The sequence below is a fragment of the Dendrobates tinctorius genome, unplaced genomic scaffold (genome assembly GCF_039654945.1).
Source record: "Dendrobates tinctorius isolate UK_male_01 unplaced genomic scaffold, ASM3965494v1 ptg000150l, whole genome shotgun sequence".
NCBI lineage: Eukaryota > Metazoa > Chordata > Amphibia > Anura > Dendrobatidae > Dendrobates > Dendrobates tinctorius.
The window spans coordinates 10,992,108-11,012,418 of NW_027361817.1; the positions used below are offsets into that span (position 1 = coordinate 10,992,108).

A 20,311-nucleotide genomic window follows, 5' to 3' on the forward strand; every position below is an offset into this window, starting at 1 on the left:
TTGACAAGGACGCCGATCTTGATATGGGTGCTGGTCTTGATAAGAGGGCGTGCTGGAGTCAGTCACTCCTTATTTATTAAGATGGTGCATGCATCTGATGAGTGCCATGCACGCCTGTGTGTGTGCTTCACCGAAAATCTTACTCCAATTGGGGACAGAAATAAGATTTGTGAGGTAAGGAATGCCAACGCTCATCATGAAATTGGAAGTCTTCAAACAGAGGCTGGACAGACATCTGACTGGGATGATTTAGCGAATCCTGCTTTGAGCAGGGGGTTGGACCAGATGGCCCAGGAGGTCCCTTCCAACTCTACGATTCTATGATTCTATGAGCGGGATAACCATGCCCCTAAACCAACCCAGCTTCATCCACTTTATCGGAGCTGGGCAAAAATGGAGTGAGAATGACAAAACCACCATGGTTACTTACCGGTAGCCGTTTTTTCCGGAACCCATGACAGCACCACATGAGAGAGGGATCCGCCCCGCCAGGACAGGAACCTACTGAGACATAAGGGGCGGCACCTCTCCCCCGCTTCAGTTGGGTTACAGAGCATTGAGAGGACTTCCCGGTTAGTTACATGTTTATCCAACACCACAACACTCAAAACACCCTACTAATTGTGCACACCATACAGTGAAAAAGGGGGGGAATGTACGGGTGCTGTCATGGGTTCCGGAAAAACCGGCTACCGGTAAGTAACCATGGTGGTTTTCCCTTCACCCATGACAGCACCACATGAGAGATTTTTGGAGACTTCGAAACACCTTAGGGAGGGACCACCGCTTGCAGCACCCTTCTACCAAAGGTTAAGTCAGCAGAGGAGGATAGATTTAATCTATAGTGCTTAAAGAAGGTTGAAGGTGAGGCCCAGGTAGCGGCCTTACAAATTTGTTCGATTGATACCTCTGCCTTTTCAGCCCAGGAGGTCGCCACGGCTCTGGTGGAATGAGCTTTGATGCCGTCAGGAATCGGGATACCACTAGCTGAATAGGCTACACTAATGGCTTCCCTGATCCATCTAGCAATAGTCCCTTTTGAAACCCCATAGCCTTTCCTGGCACCCTGAAAAGCTACGAATAGGGACTGTGACCTCCTCCACTGGCTAGTGGCAGATATATATTCTACAAGAGCTCTTTTAACATCCAGACTATGGAATTTTGCCTCCCCCAGATTTTTTGGATTTTCGCAAAAGGATGGAAGAACAATTTCCTGACCCCGATGGAAATCTGACACTACCTTGGGCAGATAACTGGGGTCTGTTCTTAACACTACCCTATCCTGAAAGACTTGCGTATAAGGAGGATTTACTGAGAGAGCCTGTAAGTCGCTTATCCTGCGGGCTGATGTGAGGGCTACTAACAGGATCGTTTTTAGGGTCAAAAACTTTAGGGGTAGCTGATGTAATGGCTCATACGGTTCTTTTGTAAGGGCTTCTAACACCAGGTTTAAATCCCAGGGGGCTATTCTAGGTATTGGAATAGGTCTAGCTCTATGGCAGGATTTAATAAATCTGGCTATCCACCTATCTGATGCCAGTTTGCAATTGTAGAGCGCCCCTAGTGCCGACACCTGAACCTTAAGTGTGTTTACTGCTAACCCCATCTGCAACCCAGATTGTAAGAACTCTAGGATGTCACTAATCGGAGGTTCTTTCCCTAACGGCTTACCCAAGAACTGTAGGAACTTATCCCATGTTCTGCCGTAGATGTTAGTAGTCACCGGTTTCCTGCTTTTTTGCAGAGTGGCCACCAGCCCAGGGGAGAACCCCCTATCTATTAAAAGCGACCTTTCAAATTCCACGCCGTCAGATGGAATCCTTTGACCTGAGCGTGTAATATTGGACCCTGAGCTAGTAGGTCCGGGATTTCTGGCAGAACCCAAGGATCGGAGAGGGACATCTTCCGTAGCAGAGCGAACCAGGGCCTTTTTGGCCAAAATGGAGCTATTAGAATCACCCTGGCTTGATCGTTTCTGATTTTTCTTACCACAGTCGGGATCAGAGCTACTGGGGGGAACGCGTAAGCCAGTCTGAAGTTCCACTGGATGTGCAATGAGTCCACTGCCCATGGGTTTTCCCTTGGGTTTAGAGAGCAGAACCTTTCTGTTTGCCTGTTGTGCTTGTTTGCAAAGAGGTCTATCACCGGTTCCCCCCAAAGCTGAATTAACTTTTGAAAAATGGATCGGTTTAGTGCCCATTCTCCTTGCCTCAGGGTATTGCGACTCAGGAAATCTGCCTCTATGTTTTCTGCCCCTTTTATGTGTAGGGCTGTCACGGAGTGTAGGTGATCCTCTGCCCTGCTCAGAATGTTTGTTGCTGCTTCCATTAAGGAGTGTGATCTTGTCCCTCCTTGGTGGTTGATGTATGCCACTGCTACCTTGTTGTCTGACATGATGCGTACATCTTGACCCTGGAGTAGCGGAATGAAGTGGTTTAGGGCCTTGCCCACTGCACACAGTTCTCTCAGGTTGGAGGATGCCTTCCTTTCTTGAGGTGTCCAGGAACCCTGACCTATGAGGCCCCTTAGGTGTGCCCCCCACCCCGAGGAGCTTGCATCTGTTAAAATTATATCTGTCGCCTGTCTGTCCCATGGTATTCCTAAGGTCAGATTTGTCTCGTTCAACCACCAGTTGAGAGAGTCTCTGGTTTTTAAGGAAAGCTCCAGCTTTCCTTCCAAACGCCCTCTTAGCGATCTTTGTGCTCTTAGTATCTCCCACTGGAGTTGCCGGGTGTGAAACTGAGCCCACCTGACCGCCGGAATACAGGATGTTAGGGTACCTAGCAGGGACATTGCTTTTCTTAATGTCATACATGGTTGGTTTCGGCCTGCCAAGGCCAGATTTTGCACCTTCTCTATCTTGGACTCTGGGAGCAGACACTCTTGCCTTTCTGAGTCCAGTATAAATCCTAGGAAGGTCTGTTTCTTTAGGGGTTGTAATTTTGATTTTTTGAAATTGACTATCCACCCTAACTCTTGCAAGGTGTTGATCACCTGAGTCAGCTGTGCTGTACAGTGGTCCTCTGAACTGCCCACTATAAGAAAATCGTCCAGGTATGGTATTATGACCGTATCGTGAATCCGGAGAAAGGCTGTCACTTCCGCTATGACCTTGGTGAAGACCCTCGGGGCTATGGATATGCCAAACGGAAGAGCCCTGAACTGAAAGTGCCTTAGTGTGCCCTGAATATAAAGCGCTACCCTCAGGTATTTCTGGTAATCTGGATGGATAGGGATGTGGTAATACGCATCCTTTAAATCGACTACGGCCATGAAGCAATCTTGATGTAGCAGCTTCACTGCCGTAGTTACTGATTCCATCTTGAAGGTCGGGTTCTTTATCCATAGATTGAGGCGTCTGAGATTTATGATTGTCCTGAACGACTGATCCGGTTTTTTTATTAGGAAAAGGGGTGAATAAAACCCCTTTCCTTCCTGTAAGCGTGGCACCTCGGACAGTACCCGCTTGTCTATCAGGCTCAGGATTTCTGTTTCTAAGGCCAGTTGTTCTTCGGTCATCTTCCTGATAGGTGTGATGACGACCACGGATTTTGGCTGACGAATAAAGGGGATTTTCAGGCCTTCTTTTAGGATGCTCAGAATCCAGGTGTTGGAGGAGATCTTTTCCCAGGCCTGGAAAAAGAGTGCCAATCTCGCTCCTACTGGAATACTGGCGTCACTGTGGTGACTTTTTGGAGGTGGAGGTGCCTCCACCAAACATAAACCCTGATTCTTTCTTCTTTTTATCCTCCCATCTTCTCCTGTCAGCGGGAGGACGTCCTCTATTGAATCTTCCCCTCCGAAAGGGCTGTCTCCTCTGATCCATAGGGAATCTGGGGAAGCCTTTTTTCTTATCGCCTGCTTTCTCCAGAATATCATCCAAGTTTTTGCCGAACAGGAATCGGCCATCGCAGGGGAGAGAGCACAATTTGGTCTTGGACTGAAGGTCACCCGGACAGCCTTTAAGCCATAACGCGCGTCTAGCAGCATTTGATAGTGACGCTGCTCTGGCTGTTAATCGCATAGAGTCCGCCGAGGTATCTGCCAGAAAAGCCGCTGCCCCGTGCAAGAGATACATGTCTGATAAGATCTTCTCTCTTGGGACCCTTGACGCCAGCTTCTCTTCTAACTGCTGCAGCCAGATCATGAGGGAGCGTGCCGTGCAGGTGCCCGCTATCGCCGGCTTAAGACCTCCTGCTGTTGCTTCCCATGCATGCCTCAAATATGAGTCCGCTTTTTTGTCTAGCGGGTCTCTAAGAACCCCTGCGTCTTCCAAGGGCAGGGCCGACCTTTTGGAAGACCTGGACACCGCTGCATCTATTTTTGGGACTTTGTCCCATATTTCCGTATCCTTGTATTCAAAGGGGTATCACCTCTTAGAAGCGGATGGAAGGGCCCCCGATTTTTCAGGCTTTTTCCACTCCTTCTCAATAAGCGCCTGGATTTTCGCGTTTACTGGGAAGGTTCGTTTTTTCCTCTCCTGAAGCCCCCCAAACATGACGTCCTCTAGGGTTTTGGCCGCCCTTTCTTCCTGTAGGCCCATTGTGGTTCTAATGGCCTTAGGGAGGGCATCTGTATCTTCTACAGGGAAACATGGCTTACCCCCTGTGTCACTATCTGAGGAGTCTGAGGAGGATGATTTTTCCGCCTGAGATGATACTGATGCGGAATCTGAGGGGGAACTAGGGAAATCCTTCCTGCTTTTTTTCCCTTTTTTCAATAAGGACTTAATTGAGCCTTCCATTTCTGACCTGAGGGCAGATATTAGATTGGCTGCGAAACTAGGTGCTTCCTCCGCCATAGTTCGCTGAATGCACGAAGCACAGAGATCTTTTTGCCAGTCTCTTGCTAGGGGAGATTTACATATAGCACAATCCCTATTGTTCTTCTTGCTTCCTGCTTTTCTGGGCCTTTCCTACAGGGTGAAGCATACAATAGAAAAACCCCCTATTAACATACTGCTGACATTCACGAAGATCACTCACCACCCGTAATCAAGGGTACCGGATTTGGAGGCTGCGTCGGAGCACCTGACCCGCGCTCTTTGGACCTTGAGGAGTGCCCCGACCTGCGGCTGGGGTGACTGCTGCTTGAATGGCTTCCATGCTTTCTGCCAGAGGGCTGTGAGGGAGGCAGGGACGCTGAACGTTCCTGCTCGGACTCCATCTTGCACCGCCGATCTACCGCTGTCTTCCCCTTTAAATCTGCATGCCTCCGCCTGGTGAGCGTCTTCCTCCCCTCCCCCCTGCAACCGCCGGCCCAGCGCTTCAGAAAGCCGGCCGGCGTCGCACCCGGCGCCATTACACCGTCGCCTTCTGCTGACGTCAGCCGGCGCACCCAGCATTCCAAGCGCCGCTGACGTCAGCGGCCGGAAGACGCCAGCGTCTCTCCCCTGCCACGGGGATCGAGATGCGGCGTGCGCGAGGGGAGGGCGGCGCGGTGGGGGCTTCCCGGAGCCACCGGGATCCCATCCACGCCCGCACGAACCCGGAGCCCCAGGGACCCCGGGGACTGCGCTTCCAGGACCCGACGGCCGGCGCTACAGGTAAGCTACCTGTTCTTCCCGCGCCGGGACGGGCCTGGGTCTTCTTTCTCTTCGCCCATGACAGGCACCGCCACAGTGGGATTCCTTCCAGGACAGGAACCCAACTGAAGCGGGGGAGAGGTGCCGCCCCTTATGTCTCAGTAGGTTCCTGTCCTGGCGGGGCGGATCCCTCTCTCATGTGGTGCTGTCATGGGTGAAGGGAAAAGTTGCCAAATTTTAACACAGCCTTATGCTGTTCTAAAAGTGTGCAACTCTCCAAAGCTTTTTATGCCGGAAAACATGGGTAAAAGCTTTGATGAATCAGGAACAATGACTTACAGAGCACTCAAACATTCATTTATCACCTAAATTCCAAATGTATTTAGAGGGAAAAAAACGTTAAATATATATACTTGTGTTTCCAGGTCTGGAAGCTGAAAAACAGCCTAGAAAATAACTTACGAAATGATAATTCCATTGTCAACAGAGAAGCTGTCCGAAGGTAAACCTGCGATGTTCCAAGCTCGGATTTTCACAGGCTCGCCTAAGCTGCTGGTGAGAGAGTAATCTTCAGAACTGGGTATATTCCGTTGCTTGCACAGTAAGCTCCATTCTTTTGTTTGCATCTGCAGAATCAAGTGTCAACCGCGAGAAACAAAAAGAAATGTTAATCTCAAAAGCAAGTTTACTAATGTAAGTAAAAAATTAAATGTAGAAAACACTTGTCATGCTGCAACGATATCTGATGATCACACACATAGCTGAAGGTAAGACAATATGCACAAGCTAAGCTCACCAATCTGGGAACCTTGGTGACACCAGAGCCTGGTGCAGCTCACACAGGGCACAACGGCTGCCTGACGTTACCAGAAGGTATCGTGTCCTTACTCTTACCTGCCTGAAATTGGCAGTACAGAAATTATCGATGTCGCCTGAGCAACTAGAGGGAAAAATATCCTAAAACTGTATGTGTATCTGCATATTTTGCTTTAAACATGATTTTTTAAGAAGGCAGTTTAACATGTTTTATACAATTTGGAAAAGAGTGTGAAAGCGCCTGTTAGCCGGAGTGGAGAAAATCTACAAAGAGCATCTGGCACATACATCATGTGTAATTTAAAGAAGCCCTGTGTATATGTGCATGTAGTGTAATGTTAGAGTATTAATATCCTCTCCTCCCCCCGCTCTCTGGGATCAAGCACCGTTCTCCTCTTCAAGGTGGTGTCACCCATGTGCAGACTCTGTGGGTCATACTGAACTCTGCGGGTCCTAGAAGTGACTTTTCCAATGTAAGTCTATGGAGCGTAAGAATGAGGCTACATAAGTCACACTGTAATAGAGACTTTGGGCTCACGCATACGGCATCGTGACCCGGAGAGAGAAGAGAGGTGACGTCACTGAGAAGAGGAGCAGAGCGGAGCTAGATCCCGGAGAGGGCGGCGTTAGGCGAGTATAATAACACAAACACACTAGATTACAAACACCTATGCACAGATTTCTTCATGGGAGGGCTTCTTTAATGGACAGATCATGATGACTACGGAGAGTAGGGAGATTAGCTGTCAGAGGTACAGTGATCAGCTCCGTGAAATCTATTTTAAAAGTGGGCTGTCTACATAGCATAACACATGTAACCAGATGGAAGCCATTGACAGTGGTCCCATTACAATCAATGTTTCTTCACTGAGTACAGGAATAGAATCGGATCAGAAAACTACAGTCAACTCACACAATCTATATAACAAAATGCTTTAAATACTGGTTTGCTGTAATCACACATTTTCATAAGTACGATCAGGTAATTCTATCTCTGGGTAGATAATTACGCCTTGTAAAACACCGATCTTACAGTTAAAGGATAATATAATAAGACTGGTACAATCTCTTGAGGTGACTGTAAAGGGGAAATCAAGGGAATTGCAATTTATATATTCATAATCCAAAAAAGATAACACTGTAATCACTACAGACATGGAGGTAATGTGATTATGGCACCAACTGGGATAAATTAATTTAATGTTTAATTATAAGGTAACTGATTATTCTTTATGTTCTCCTTGGTTTTTAATTACCCATATCTTATCCAAAAGAAATCTTGTATTACGCAGCTAATAATGCCTATTTGGTTGAAGTTAAAAGTACAAAATCTGAACCCAATCTACAGTCAATGTGCTCCTGCAGGAGTAAGGGGGTTTATTTGGTGATACCTATGGTGAGGCTAATCAGTTTGAGCCCCTATCTATCATTATCAGCAATTCCCTCTTATAATGATCTTAGAAGAAGCACTCTCTTTACCATTGGACTTTTTAGGTATGTATTATTTTATTTATTTAGTTATTATGCATTTCTTATATAGCGTAATCATAAGAGAAGAATTAGCTGGGTAGAAAGGTAAAATGAGCAATAGTAAGCACACAGTGCCATATAATGATGATTGCAAGATATTAAGAGGATAAAAACTTTGATGGGAGGAGGAGTGCTTCATTAACAGGAGCATGCTAAATAATCATTTCGGAGTATATTACCAGAGACATGCGCCGCTGTGTGTGACTCACCAGAAATGTTGATCCAGTTAGACACATTTTTGGTGTAAGAAACACTGCCACTTTCCACGAATTTGATAGACAGGTGTAGCTACAGCCCGTCACTTTCCCTCCCCAGTTCTACCCATTTTGGTGGAGTCCTTGAAACTGGTGTGAAAACGCCAAAAGTTGTAAAAATGTAGAGACTATTCAAATAGTTTTACACCGTTTTTCTGGTGAAATCACTTGAAGAATCGAACTCTTAATATTTGCCTTTATCTAGCTTCTTTCAAAAAATATTTGGTTAGCACACTTCCAGCTGACTGGGTTTCAGGATTCTTATATAACTTTTATAAGACTATATGATTTTCACAGATAGTGTGAATGAATGAGTGAAAATGTTTAACCCAATAGACACTGTGTGGCTTCTAAAGGAATATTACTACGTGTACTTGGGACAGTCGTAACAGCAAGATTGTGATTAGAGTGGATTGATTCCCATATGTGAAAATCCCATTCATAAGGACACAAACCAAAACACAAAGCAGCGCATGCAATAGTAATAAGAACCTGTCTAACATGAGCCGGCTGATGCTAATATTATTTGTTTTTTTAAGATATAAATAAAACCTAATTTTAAAATGTATAGGTTTTAATTTGGAATGGTCAAAGAAAAATCATATAAATCAAGCTCTCAGAATGCAATGATTCAGATCTACTTCTTTAACTCATGCACACTTAATATATTTCAGTAACAGTGTTTGTAAATTCTTAGTGTTCATGATTAAAGGGGCAGAAAGGGGGCAGATAATATTAGACTTGTGTGGGTTTGAAGCCCAGCACCCTTGCTGACCAGCTGTTTATCGCAGCTTGTGAGATCACTGCAGGCTCTTTAACATTGTGGAGTTTACCTGCACACCGTCCACGTCTTAGCCGCAGAGCTACTACTACTTACTACTACTTACTACTACTACTGCTATACTGCCTACTACTACCTACTACTGCTACTGCGACTACTACTACCACTACCACCACCACTACCTCTACCACCACTACGAAAGATTTAACATTAAAGAGGCTGAAGTCTCACACGCTCACCCTGCAAACAGCTTGGAGACAAATCCCCAATGGTTTAATATTGATGACCTATCCTAATTATTTGCCATCAACGTCTGATTAAAGTGAACTCTTTTAAACATAAGTTTAAAAGGTGTTTTCCAGCAATAGAAAAACATAACAAAACTGCCACTCACTGAAAAGTGAACATTGACAATTTAAGCCATTTTTATGGCAGCTCCACCAACGTTTTAAAAGGTGAATGATTCGTACTTCTTTTGATACCACTGACATGATGTTTTTCTTATTGGAAGTCAATGAAAACTGAAACACGTAAACCCTGATTCACCCAAGTATTTTCAGCAGAATTCTGGCATGAATTGCTTTGAAAAGTTGTAAAATAATTAAGTAACTCTGAGTTGTGCAAAAATATTGGGGCTTTTCAGGCAAGTTGCTCCTAGCTCGGCTGAAATAAAGTGGGACATGGCCGCGGCGGGATGTGACACCACAGATCGTCTAATACATGATGAGCGACTGAATTTCCTACACCAAAAATCTTAGTGACTGGAGTAACATTTCTGGTGTGGTGCACGGAGGTGTACGCCACTCGTTAGACACTCCTGATTCATGAAAAGGCGTGCGCATCTGAGTCCACCATGCCCACTCATCAAGACTGGAGAGAAAATCGCCTGTGATGATGAATCGGGGCCATAACCTGTGTATATTGAGTCTTCGGAAATATCTGTACTGTATAGAGTGGGCATTATTTCTGATCCCTAAAGAAGAGGTGCATCAACAGTGCAAATACAGAATTTACAATTGTATAACATGGTACAATATGGCATCCAACACAGGTTATACCATGTACTGGATAACAGGATCTACTCCTGAGATAATTCAACTGAAGCGTCCCCCACCACTTACCACAATACTAGCCTAAGTGTCAATTCCAATGTAATACTATTAGTAAAAGTGATTGCAATGCAATGAAACATAAAATATCTAGTCTTTCGCTAAACTGTCAGATTAGATTCCCTTATTACACGCAGCCTCATTTTCAGGAGCACAGAATACATACATGCTTCATGCAGCAACATGTCTATTCCCGGAGAAATGGTACAAGGCTGCAAACATTGTCTTCTAGCAATGAAAATAAATTGCATTTGTAGAAACACATTTGATTATGCACAAAGTGTAAACTCTATGTTTGTGACTGATGGACAATTTAATTGAGTTTAACTACAGAAGTTTTCTGAAATAATGAAGTAATTACCCCCGGAGTTTTTTTTTTATAGTTACACTAATATACATGAATGCCTGCATATCTATGACAATATGACAGTGCTGCTATTCCTGAACACCAGATCTTATCTAATAAATCTCTTCACTTTGGCTTATTCTGCTGAGGTACACAGAAGATCAGTGGAATAGACACAGATCAAAAAATGAGCCGAAATAAAAACTCCGGAGCTATTTCCATCCATGAGTAACATGTTCTCCATAGTCTGGACCGACAGTGACATCTAAAGGAAATCGCAGCAAACTAACGAAGAAACACGTTTAATACTTCCAATGTAAATGTCAGACTAAAGTAGAAAGCGGACTCACCAGCTCAATGGGAATACAGGTTCTTCTTTCATGCTGGTGGAGCAACAGACATCACGCACGAGGCAATGCGATGTGTACAGACTCCGTTCAGTAGTCCTCCGAGGCCCGGAGCCATACTGAGACAGACAGAGCCTCTACACCATCCAATGCCACAATTTGTCTATTTGTTGGCCAACCTCAGTGTGAATTTGAAGATGTACATACAGGTGCTCCTCACAAAATTATAATATCATCAAAAAGTTAATTTATTTCAGTTCTTCAATACAAAAAGTGAAAATCATATATTCTATAGAGTCATTACAAACAGAGTAATCTATTCAAGTGTTTATTTCTGTTAATGTTGATGATTATGGCTTACAGCCAATGAAAACCCAAAAGTCATTATCTCAGTAAATTAGAATAATTAACATAAACACCTGAAAAGGCTTCCTAAGTGTTTAAAAAGGTCCCTTAGTGTCTTTCAGTAGGCTCCACAATCATGGGGAAGACTGTGGACTTGACAGATGTCCAGAAGGCAGTCATTGACACACTCCACAAGGAGGGTAAGCCACAAAAGGTCATTGCAAAAGAAGCTGGCTGTTCACAGAGTGCTGTATCAAAGCATATTAATGGAAAGTTGAGTGGAAGGTAAAAGTGTTGTAGAAAAAGATGCACAAGCAACTGGGATAACAGCAACCTTGAAAGGATTGTTAAGAAAAGGCCATTCAAAAATTGGAGGGAGATTCACAAGGAGTGGACTGCTGCTGGAGTAATTCAAGAGCCACCACACACAGACATATCCAGAACATGGGCTACAAGTGTCACATTCCTTGTGTCAAGCCACTCATGACCAATAAACGCCAGAAGCGTCTTACCTGGGCCAAGGAGAAAAAGAACTGGACTGTTACTCAGTAGTCCAAGTTGTTGTTTTCAGATGAAAGTACATTTTGCATTTCATTTGGAAATCAAGGTCCCAGAGTCTGGAGGAAAAGTGGAGAGGCCACAATCCAAGCTGCCTGAGGTCTAGTGTGAAGTTTCCACAATCAGTGATGGTTTGGGGAGCCATGTCATCTGCTGGTGTAGATCCACTGTGTTTATCAAGACCAAAGTCAGCGCAGCTGTCTACCAGGAAATTTTAGAGCACTTCATGCTTCCCTCTGCCGACAAGCTTTTTGTAGAGGGAAATTTCATTCTCCAGCAGGACTTGGCACCTGTCCACACTGCCAAAAGTACCAATAACTGGTTTAGAAACAACAGTATCACTGTGCTTGATTGGGAAGCAAACTCGCCTAACCTTAACCCCATAGAAAATCTATGAGGTAATGTCAAGAGGAAGATGAGACACCAGACCCAACAATGCAGACGACCTGAAGGCTGCTATCAAAACAATATGGGCTTCCATAACACCTCAGCAGTGCCACATACTGATCGCCTCCATGCCCGGTCGCATTGACGCAGTAATTGATGCCAAAAGAGCCCCGACCAAGTATTGAGTGCATTTACTGAACATATATTTCTGTAAGCCAACATTTTGGATTTTAAAATAATTTTTCAAGCTGCTGCTGTAAAGTATTCTAATTTACTGAGATAATGACTTTTGGGTTTTCAATGGCTGTAAGCCATAATCATCAACATTAACAGAAATAAACACGTGAAATAGATCACTCTGTTTGTAATGACTCTATATAATATATGAGCTTTTTTAGGAACTGAAATTCATTAACTTTTTGATGATATTCTAATTTTGTGAGAAGCACCTGTATGTACAGTTCTGCCCCAAAGACTTTTCTAATCTGAACCGTGAATATGGATGTAATTTGGCTATGTAACATGAGCCCTAACTCAATCCATCCTCTTTCTCCAACGTGCTCATCATTAAAAGGGAGAAAAAAAACAGCAAATAATTCTGTTAGCTTTTATCATGTCTGTTTATTTTTCCTTGACTTTTTCAGCATAAACCCCTTTTCAGATAAAGCTGTAGTTTTGCACCATAATAAATGATATTACATAGAGTAACTAATACTGTGTACATGATAGGAAAGTGTACAGTGGTAAATATCAAAGTCACCACTGTTACACAACAGAAATAATTGCTATGTGAATGTGTTCTCCAAGTCAACAGAACATCAAATCTGGTCGGGATCTTCTGCCACTATGATGGCTCATCTGATGAATGCTGGAATGTGCTAAACACTTTGTCGAAAATGATACAAAGAATTTGTGGAGTTTTAATTGGAATCCACAGCGAGTCCGTCTCTGCGAGGAAGACGTCTGGTGACATTCTGCAGGAAATCTGCACTTTTTCATCATGACAACAGCTCATTAGCAGGGAGAACACATAATGGCGGCCATGAAGAATGGGCACACACACATGATGAAAAAGAAAAAATTACTTCCTCTGATTCCGTACTGGGAAAGGTGTGCGGCCTCAGAATTAAAAGCAGAGCTGAAAACCAATTTCAGTTATAAAGGTAAAAAGAAACATGAGGGCGGTACCTGTCGGTAACTTGATGTGAAGGCTCCTTGATAAGCCACGATTCCCGAAGATATGAGGATATCCCCTGTGAGGTTAATGTAAAGCGTTCCAAGTTCTATTGCAGTTTGACTCCATCTTGTTTTCTCTCCACCTAATCCTCCGATTAATTGTTCTGCTCGATCCAGTTTTTTGCTGCACAGATCGACCTGGTAATGACAGGATATAAATAATGTACATGGTGGTACCAGGTAATAATGTCTTTCTATTTTATCTTACTAAATTGTGCGATGCACAAATGTCGGAGCTGTAAAAACTATCCCTACAATTGTTTTCAGCAAAAAGTGGTCTTTGTTTCCAATATTTTTCAAAAGTGTTCGGGTCGGGGGTTAAGGCAGCCCTAACCTTCCCCCGATTCCCATTATAGTTAAGCGTTACTCAAAAATGCTGTAGTATTATAGAAGAAACGGTGCAGAGAGAGGTTTCGTTGCCGCAAAATGTTTGGGATGTATGGAAGGTATTAAGTAAACTACTTGCTGACTCTGGGGAGCACCTGCATCGCCGGTCTTGTGTTTTAGACTATATTGAAGCTAAGCTTTTAAACAGAGCACCACTATGATCATACTCTACATTGCTATCAGGGGCCATGTGGCTGCATAGAAATCCTGCAACATGGAAACTACAACACCAATAAGGAAAAGGCGGGGAAGTATGTAAATCAGAGGATCGATAGACATGTAAATGATATGCAAATGATTAAAAAGTGGAAACATTTGCAAAACATCCCGCTTCATTCAGTATTACTCAATAAGCGCTATGTGCAGAAATCCTTGCACTTACACACTTTGACTGCTATCAGTGATGTTATTAATGATTGTGTGAGAAATGTTCTGCATCACTGAGTGCACTTGAGCAGCAAATCATCAAGATCCACTACTGGCAGTTCCCTTTGCAATTGCCGATCAATGATGTCCCAGATAGAAGAGAAGTCTGGAGACCCTGCAGGCTATGGTACTGCATTTAGGTGATATAGGGCATCCACATGTGGCCAGGCATTGTCGTTTTGAAAACAGGGCTCCTTCATCTTAATTCGGAGTTTAATTAATTTGAGGTAATATACACTGATATTCAGTACCTTTTGGAGTCCTAACTGACCGTATATATCAGAGTGTCATACTATTATTATTTTATATTTTTTTCTACTTTCATCATTGTTTTTTGATTTTAGCTTTGTGTGCATTGTTTCTATAGACAAGTCTTGTGCTTAATTGCGTATATGTCACTTTTTCGGCTTATGGGACATCCTGTATATGCTCTAATTTGGCGCACAAAAGGTCACATTTGATTTTGGGACCATATTAGTTTGAGTACTTCACAGTTAGTTTTTCTTTGTGTTGTGAGAATCATGTGGGAATAGTGGATGAGGGCAGGTATATCTCGCCCAGATACCTTTCCTATGTGGCCTAGTCTGGTCAGTATCGCACCTGGTTACTAATGGGAGGCGGATATAAAAGGATGCCAGGTGGTTGCGTGAGGGTCTCAGCCTGGGAACACAGAGAGCCTGTCTGTGTGAGAGACACACGTGAGTGAAAGCAGTGCCCACTGCAACTGTGGTTTGGCTGGACGGGAGAAGCCCGCCAGTTGGTAGTTAGGTTGTACCTTGTTTAGTTAGTGCCGGACAGGCAAGGATTTGTTTTATGATTTATTTCCTTTATGCATTGCTTTCACCGTTAATAAACCTGACCCAGTGTCACTTATACCCGAATCCCAGCTCTGCGCCTGAGTTTCATGCTGAATGCACGTGACCTTTGACCTCAGCAAAGGCGATCCCGGAGTGTTTTATCACAGTGTCCATGTATTTTTTGTAGACTATCTTCGCAATATTTGTTTTGATTTTTTGTTCTGTTTTGTAACATGTACAGTACCTCTCCTATTGGTCTAAAGTTATCTTTTGACTGTAATGACCAGTCACCCCTGAAGAAGTTATATGTGCAACACTTGATAGATTTTGCGGGTGAACCATGTCTATTTACTAGGGCGATTGCCTCTTCTATTACTTCTATGCCTCAGGACTGTTGCTCTATTTAGGATTCCCATCTCTTTTTCTATTTGGTACTTACTTTTTTATATATATTTTGGGTATTTTTATCCCCGTAATATATTTGATCTATTTGTATTGTAGTTTTGTTTTGTAAGTCTGTGGCTTTGTGGAATCAGTCCTTTGTGGTTCACCCCACTGTCTAGTTCTTAATTTGTTTTCATGAATCATCTTATGAATAAAGGTAATCTAATATATAAAGCTCAATGTGGGTGTGTGTGTATGTATGTAAGTATGTATGTCCGGGATTGGCATCCGCACTGTCGCAGCTACAGCCACAAAATTTGGCACAGTCACACGTCTGGACCCTGAGAGCGTCATAGGCTATGTTGTGAGGCAAAATTTTAACCCCGCGCGTTCCAATTCACCAAACAATTTTGCCCCTATCTACATAATGGGGAAAAAGTGTATGTATTGGCATCTGCACCGTCATAGCTACAGCCACAAAATTTTGCACAGTCACACGTCTGGACCCCGAGAGCGTCATAGGCTATGTTGTGAGGCGAAATTTTAACCCTGCGCGTTCCAATTCACCAAACAATTTTGCCCCTATCTACATAATGGGGAAAGAGTGAAAGGAAAAGTGTTGGAGGCAAATTGACAGCTGCCAGATGTGAACAAGGGGGACTTAAAGAATGAGTGCGATGGCGCCAAAGAGTATATACCGTACAGTTGCTAAGGTGGGGCCCTGACATGGGATACTCACCACACACGGGGATAGGAACACACACACAAAATGCGCCACATACTACCACGTGCTTCAACACATATACCACCCTCAGCACACATTTCACCACACATACACCACCCTTGCCACATAAAAGTCGAAACACAAAAGTCGCCACTCAAAACTCGCCACGCTGTCCCAGAGCTGTTTAAAAGATGAAAAATGAGCTGTGATTGGTTGCTATCAGCAACAGTTTTCTTTGTAGACAGTTGTGGTAACTGAGGCCTATTATTCATTTCTATGGTGTTATTGTCCTTCTGTAAAGCTGGAAATAACACAATTTATTACCGTGCCAACACAGACCACCCTCTGACACAGACTGCACGGGGAGCCCAGTATCGGATTAGATACACAGCTCAGCAGTCAGTATCACACAGGATAGGATTAGATACACAGCTCAGCAGTCAGTATCACACAGGATAGGATTAGACACACGGCTCAGCAGTCAGTATCACACAGGATAGGAATAGATACACAGCTCAGGAGACAGTATCACACAGAATAGGATTAGATACGCAGCTCAGCACACATTATCACACAGAATAGTATTAGATACACGGCTCAGCAGACAGTACCGCACAGAATAGGATTAGATACACAGCTCAGCAGTCAGTATCACACAGGATAGGATTAGATACACAGCTCAGCAGTCAGTATCACACAAGATAGGATTAGATACACGGCTCAGCAGTCAGTATCACACAGGATAGGATTAGATACACGGCTCAGCAGTCAGTATCACACAGGATAGGATTAGATACACGGCTCAGCAGACAGTATCACACAGGATAGGATTAGATACACAGCTCAGCACACATTATCACACAGAATAGTATTAGATACACGGCTCAGCAATCAAAAAAGAGAAGAGCCAGCACTGCCAGTGGTCAGAACGCATAGCATGAGGTGCATATGCACATACCTTACTGCATTCAAAATGAGACATTTAGCAAAATATTGATCAATATATTGAGCCACCCCGCCACGCCAAGGCAATCTCATATGGGGGGTCCTACTCTACATTTTTATTTATTCACTGTGCCATTGCGGCCTCCTAAATGTTTTAAAAGCAAGACCATATCAAATGTAATCCATACCTGAAGCATATCTGCATCACTCCCATGCAGCCAGATGGAGCAGGTGCAGATGAAGGCCAACCAAGTCTGAACACAGACATCTCAGGTTTGACCTCCACACACTGCCTGACCAGCAAACACAGATGAAGGGCAATGCAGGCTCAGACATGGATGCAAAAATAAATAAAGCCTGGGGCAGGGCGGGGCTGCCGTGAGTGTGCACAGCAGCCTAGATCAATCACAATAAACACAGAAAAGATGGCGAACATGACCCAGCGTGCACGACAACAGTGGTGGTCAGCCACAAAACCAATTTGCAATCAGCAATCAGTATCACACAGGATAGGATTAAATGCACGGTTTTTATGAGCAATATAATCATTATAATTTGTTCTAACTAACCACAGTTGGTTACTATGCCCAGGCAACGCCGGGCTCTTCAGCTAGTTATAAATATTGTGACGGTCAGTGCCGCACATTATTATAGAATAGTGGTAATTAATTCTAATAGTCATGTATATAGATGGCACCGCCTAGCAGTTTTGAGGAGTCACAGAAATGCAGCAACTGTGAGGGTGAAGAAGGAATCCAAGTTTCTTGTCCCACAAACAGTGGCCATAATTACTGACTGTAAGAGTTAATGCTTTTTAGGACACATCCAAGTTTAGGTACGAAAATGAAAGGAAGAAAACAAAATCTAATTCAGATTAGTAGATACAACACATTTTTTTCTCTAATTAACAAAGTCTTAGGACTTTATGATAGAGGCTCCCAAAATGTGCTTTAAGACAATATCAAAATCTGAATTAAGGCAAAATTAAAATGTATAAACTATAATAAACTCATATTCCAGTATGAAATAATAGAAAGGCAGAAAAAGACCATTAATGTCAAAAGTATCCAAACTAGCTGTTAGGAAAACACAAACCCGTGACACGGATAAATATTCCATTTTATTGCAGCTCATCAATCCTTCTGTACAAAGGCATATAATTGATGCCAACAAATTTGTGAGCCTCAGCCCCCAGAAAATAATTTATGTGGTGGTGTCAACACATTATACCGTGCTTAGTGCGAGATGGAAAATGCTAATCACGTTTTACACGAAGGCCAAAAAAAGATGATTTAGAACAGAGTTATTATATCATCATCATCCCGGAACAGTTGGGATCTGAAAGCGTAACTATATTAAGGAAGGCAGTCACCTTACATTATCTCAGTGGCCATTACTTGCTTTCTGCTGCCATTTTTAGAGATTTACAAACATATCTGAAATGATGTCAGGTGAACGGAAATTCTTGTTACATTACATGGCCACCCTGATAAACAGACTGCATCGGCTTCATGCCGCAAAGGCTTTTCTGCTCAGAACAAAGTACGCAGACAACATTGTGTCAGATAATAATATTCTCTTATCAAATAATTATAGGGGACACTGTGTACTTTACATTAGAATAAAAAATTAATATGGCATCTGCTTTTCTTCTCTTTACAGGCTGCGTTCAGCTCTGAAGACCGGTCAGCAACCTGTACACATATTTGCGTTACCTAGGATCCTGAATTATACGGGTTGTACCCTGTCAATAAATGAATGTCCCGGGGTGCAAGTTATTATAAAGAAACAAACCTCGTTGTACACATTGCAAGTGTCCGCCGCGGCTCCCAGTATGTGGCAATGGCTGTGGCGCTGACATCACATGGGCAGGGTGGCAGCCAATCAGCGAGCTCAGAAGCTCGGCAAGTGTAGACAGAACACCCCAAGTTCGCCGGTGGACCCAGTGAAAGTGAGTACAGCACGGTGTGTTTTTTATAATAACCTGCTGCCTGGAACATTCATATACTAAAAGGAAACTTTTAATCCAGAATTAACATTGTATTGGTTATTGCATAAAACAGTGCAAAGGATTTTTAGACAAGTGAGTAAAGGGGTCCTGGAAGGTTCTCCAAGCCACCCAAACCACCTATAGTACCATTTAAAGGGAATCTGTCAGCAGGTTTTTGCTACCTCATCTGAGAACAGTCTGATGTAGAGACAGAGACCCTGATTCCAGAGATGTATCATTTAAGTTACCGGGTGCAGCAGTTGTGACACAATCAGAGTTCTTAGATGCAGCATGTAGCAGAGCTCAGAAACCTGCCTCGGGCAAATACGAGGCTCTGTATGTACATTGTCTATTGACAGTGAGCTGATTATCACTGGAGGGGGCTGAGTTGGTCTAGCAGGTGGTCGATTGTGTGACAGTGATAGTCTCCGGCTGATAAAACCTTTATTATAAGTGAACATCTGTGTCTCAGCCCCTATATCCTGCTGTCTTCAGATTACATAGGAAGAGCAGCTGACAGATTCCCTGTAACTCCTTCTTACCACAGCAATTTTTAATTTTTGTGTTTTATTATTTCCTCCCGTATTCCAAGAGTTATAACTTAATTAATTTTTCACTGGCAAAGGCATATGAGCCTTAATATTTTGCAGGGTGAGTTATCGTTTTGAATGACACCATTCATGTTATCATAAATATCATACAGCATACTGGAAAACGTAAAAAAAATATTCCAAGTGCGCCAAAATGGTGAAAAAAATCACCATTCCATCATTGTTTTTTGGGGGGTTACTTTTCAAGTATTCTTTGTGCAGTAAAATATCACTTGGTAACATTTTGTTCCATTCTTTGATACTTAGAACGTTCTCATTTTTCTGTAAATGGAGCCGTGTGATGCCGGGATTTTCACGTGGTTTTGATAGCTTTGTATTGCAATTTTTAGGGAGGTGTGGCGATAGACTCATAGGTCTGTCTGGACCTCGGTCTGTCTCTATAAGGATGTCTCTTTAAGGATAACAGCAGAAAAGTGCCAGAAATGAGCCAGAAGTGAACAGAAGGTACGACTAACCACTGTGTTTACATGTACTAAATTTCTCTTACCTCCACACTTACTCTCACCATGCTGACATACGCTCTAACAGTTTTGGCTCCATTACTCCTCACTCTCCTTCGCTGTCCGCAAACCCCAGCACACGCTAACCAAATAATAATATCTCCTTCCTTCTTGCCTCCCCACCTGACCTCCTCCGCTGACCTGCTCCTCCACCTCAGATCTCTCCTAATAAAACACAAAACAAGCTGCCCACTCGCCTTCTCCCACATGCTCTGTCTTTCTCTGCTTCTCCTCACTGCTGGCGCAACATATCTCCCAACCCTGGACTCCTACAGCTCACACCTCCCATTACTACCCCCTTCTATGGCTCCCAA

At 43.5% G+C, this 20,311-nt stretch overlaps 1 protein-coding gene across 1 annotated transcript in view; it reads right to left on the reverse strand.

Moving 5' to 3' along the window:
* The window catches only part of DNAH7 (dynein axonemal heavy chain 7), a 529,416-nt gene that overhangs the window by 152,756 nt on the left and 356,349 nt on the right, over positions 1–20,311 (reverse strand). Inside the window, exons 45-46 of the mRNA XM_073546702.1 lie at positions 13,186–13,371; positions 5,987–6,150 (exon numbers count right to left, since the gene is read on the reverse strand). Of these exons, the coding sequence (XP_073402803.1) occupies positions 5,987–6,150; positions 13,186–13,371 (350 nt within the window). The remainder of the gene's footprint in view (positions 1–5,986; positions 6,151–13,185; positions 13,372–20,311) is intronic.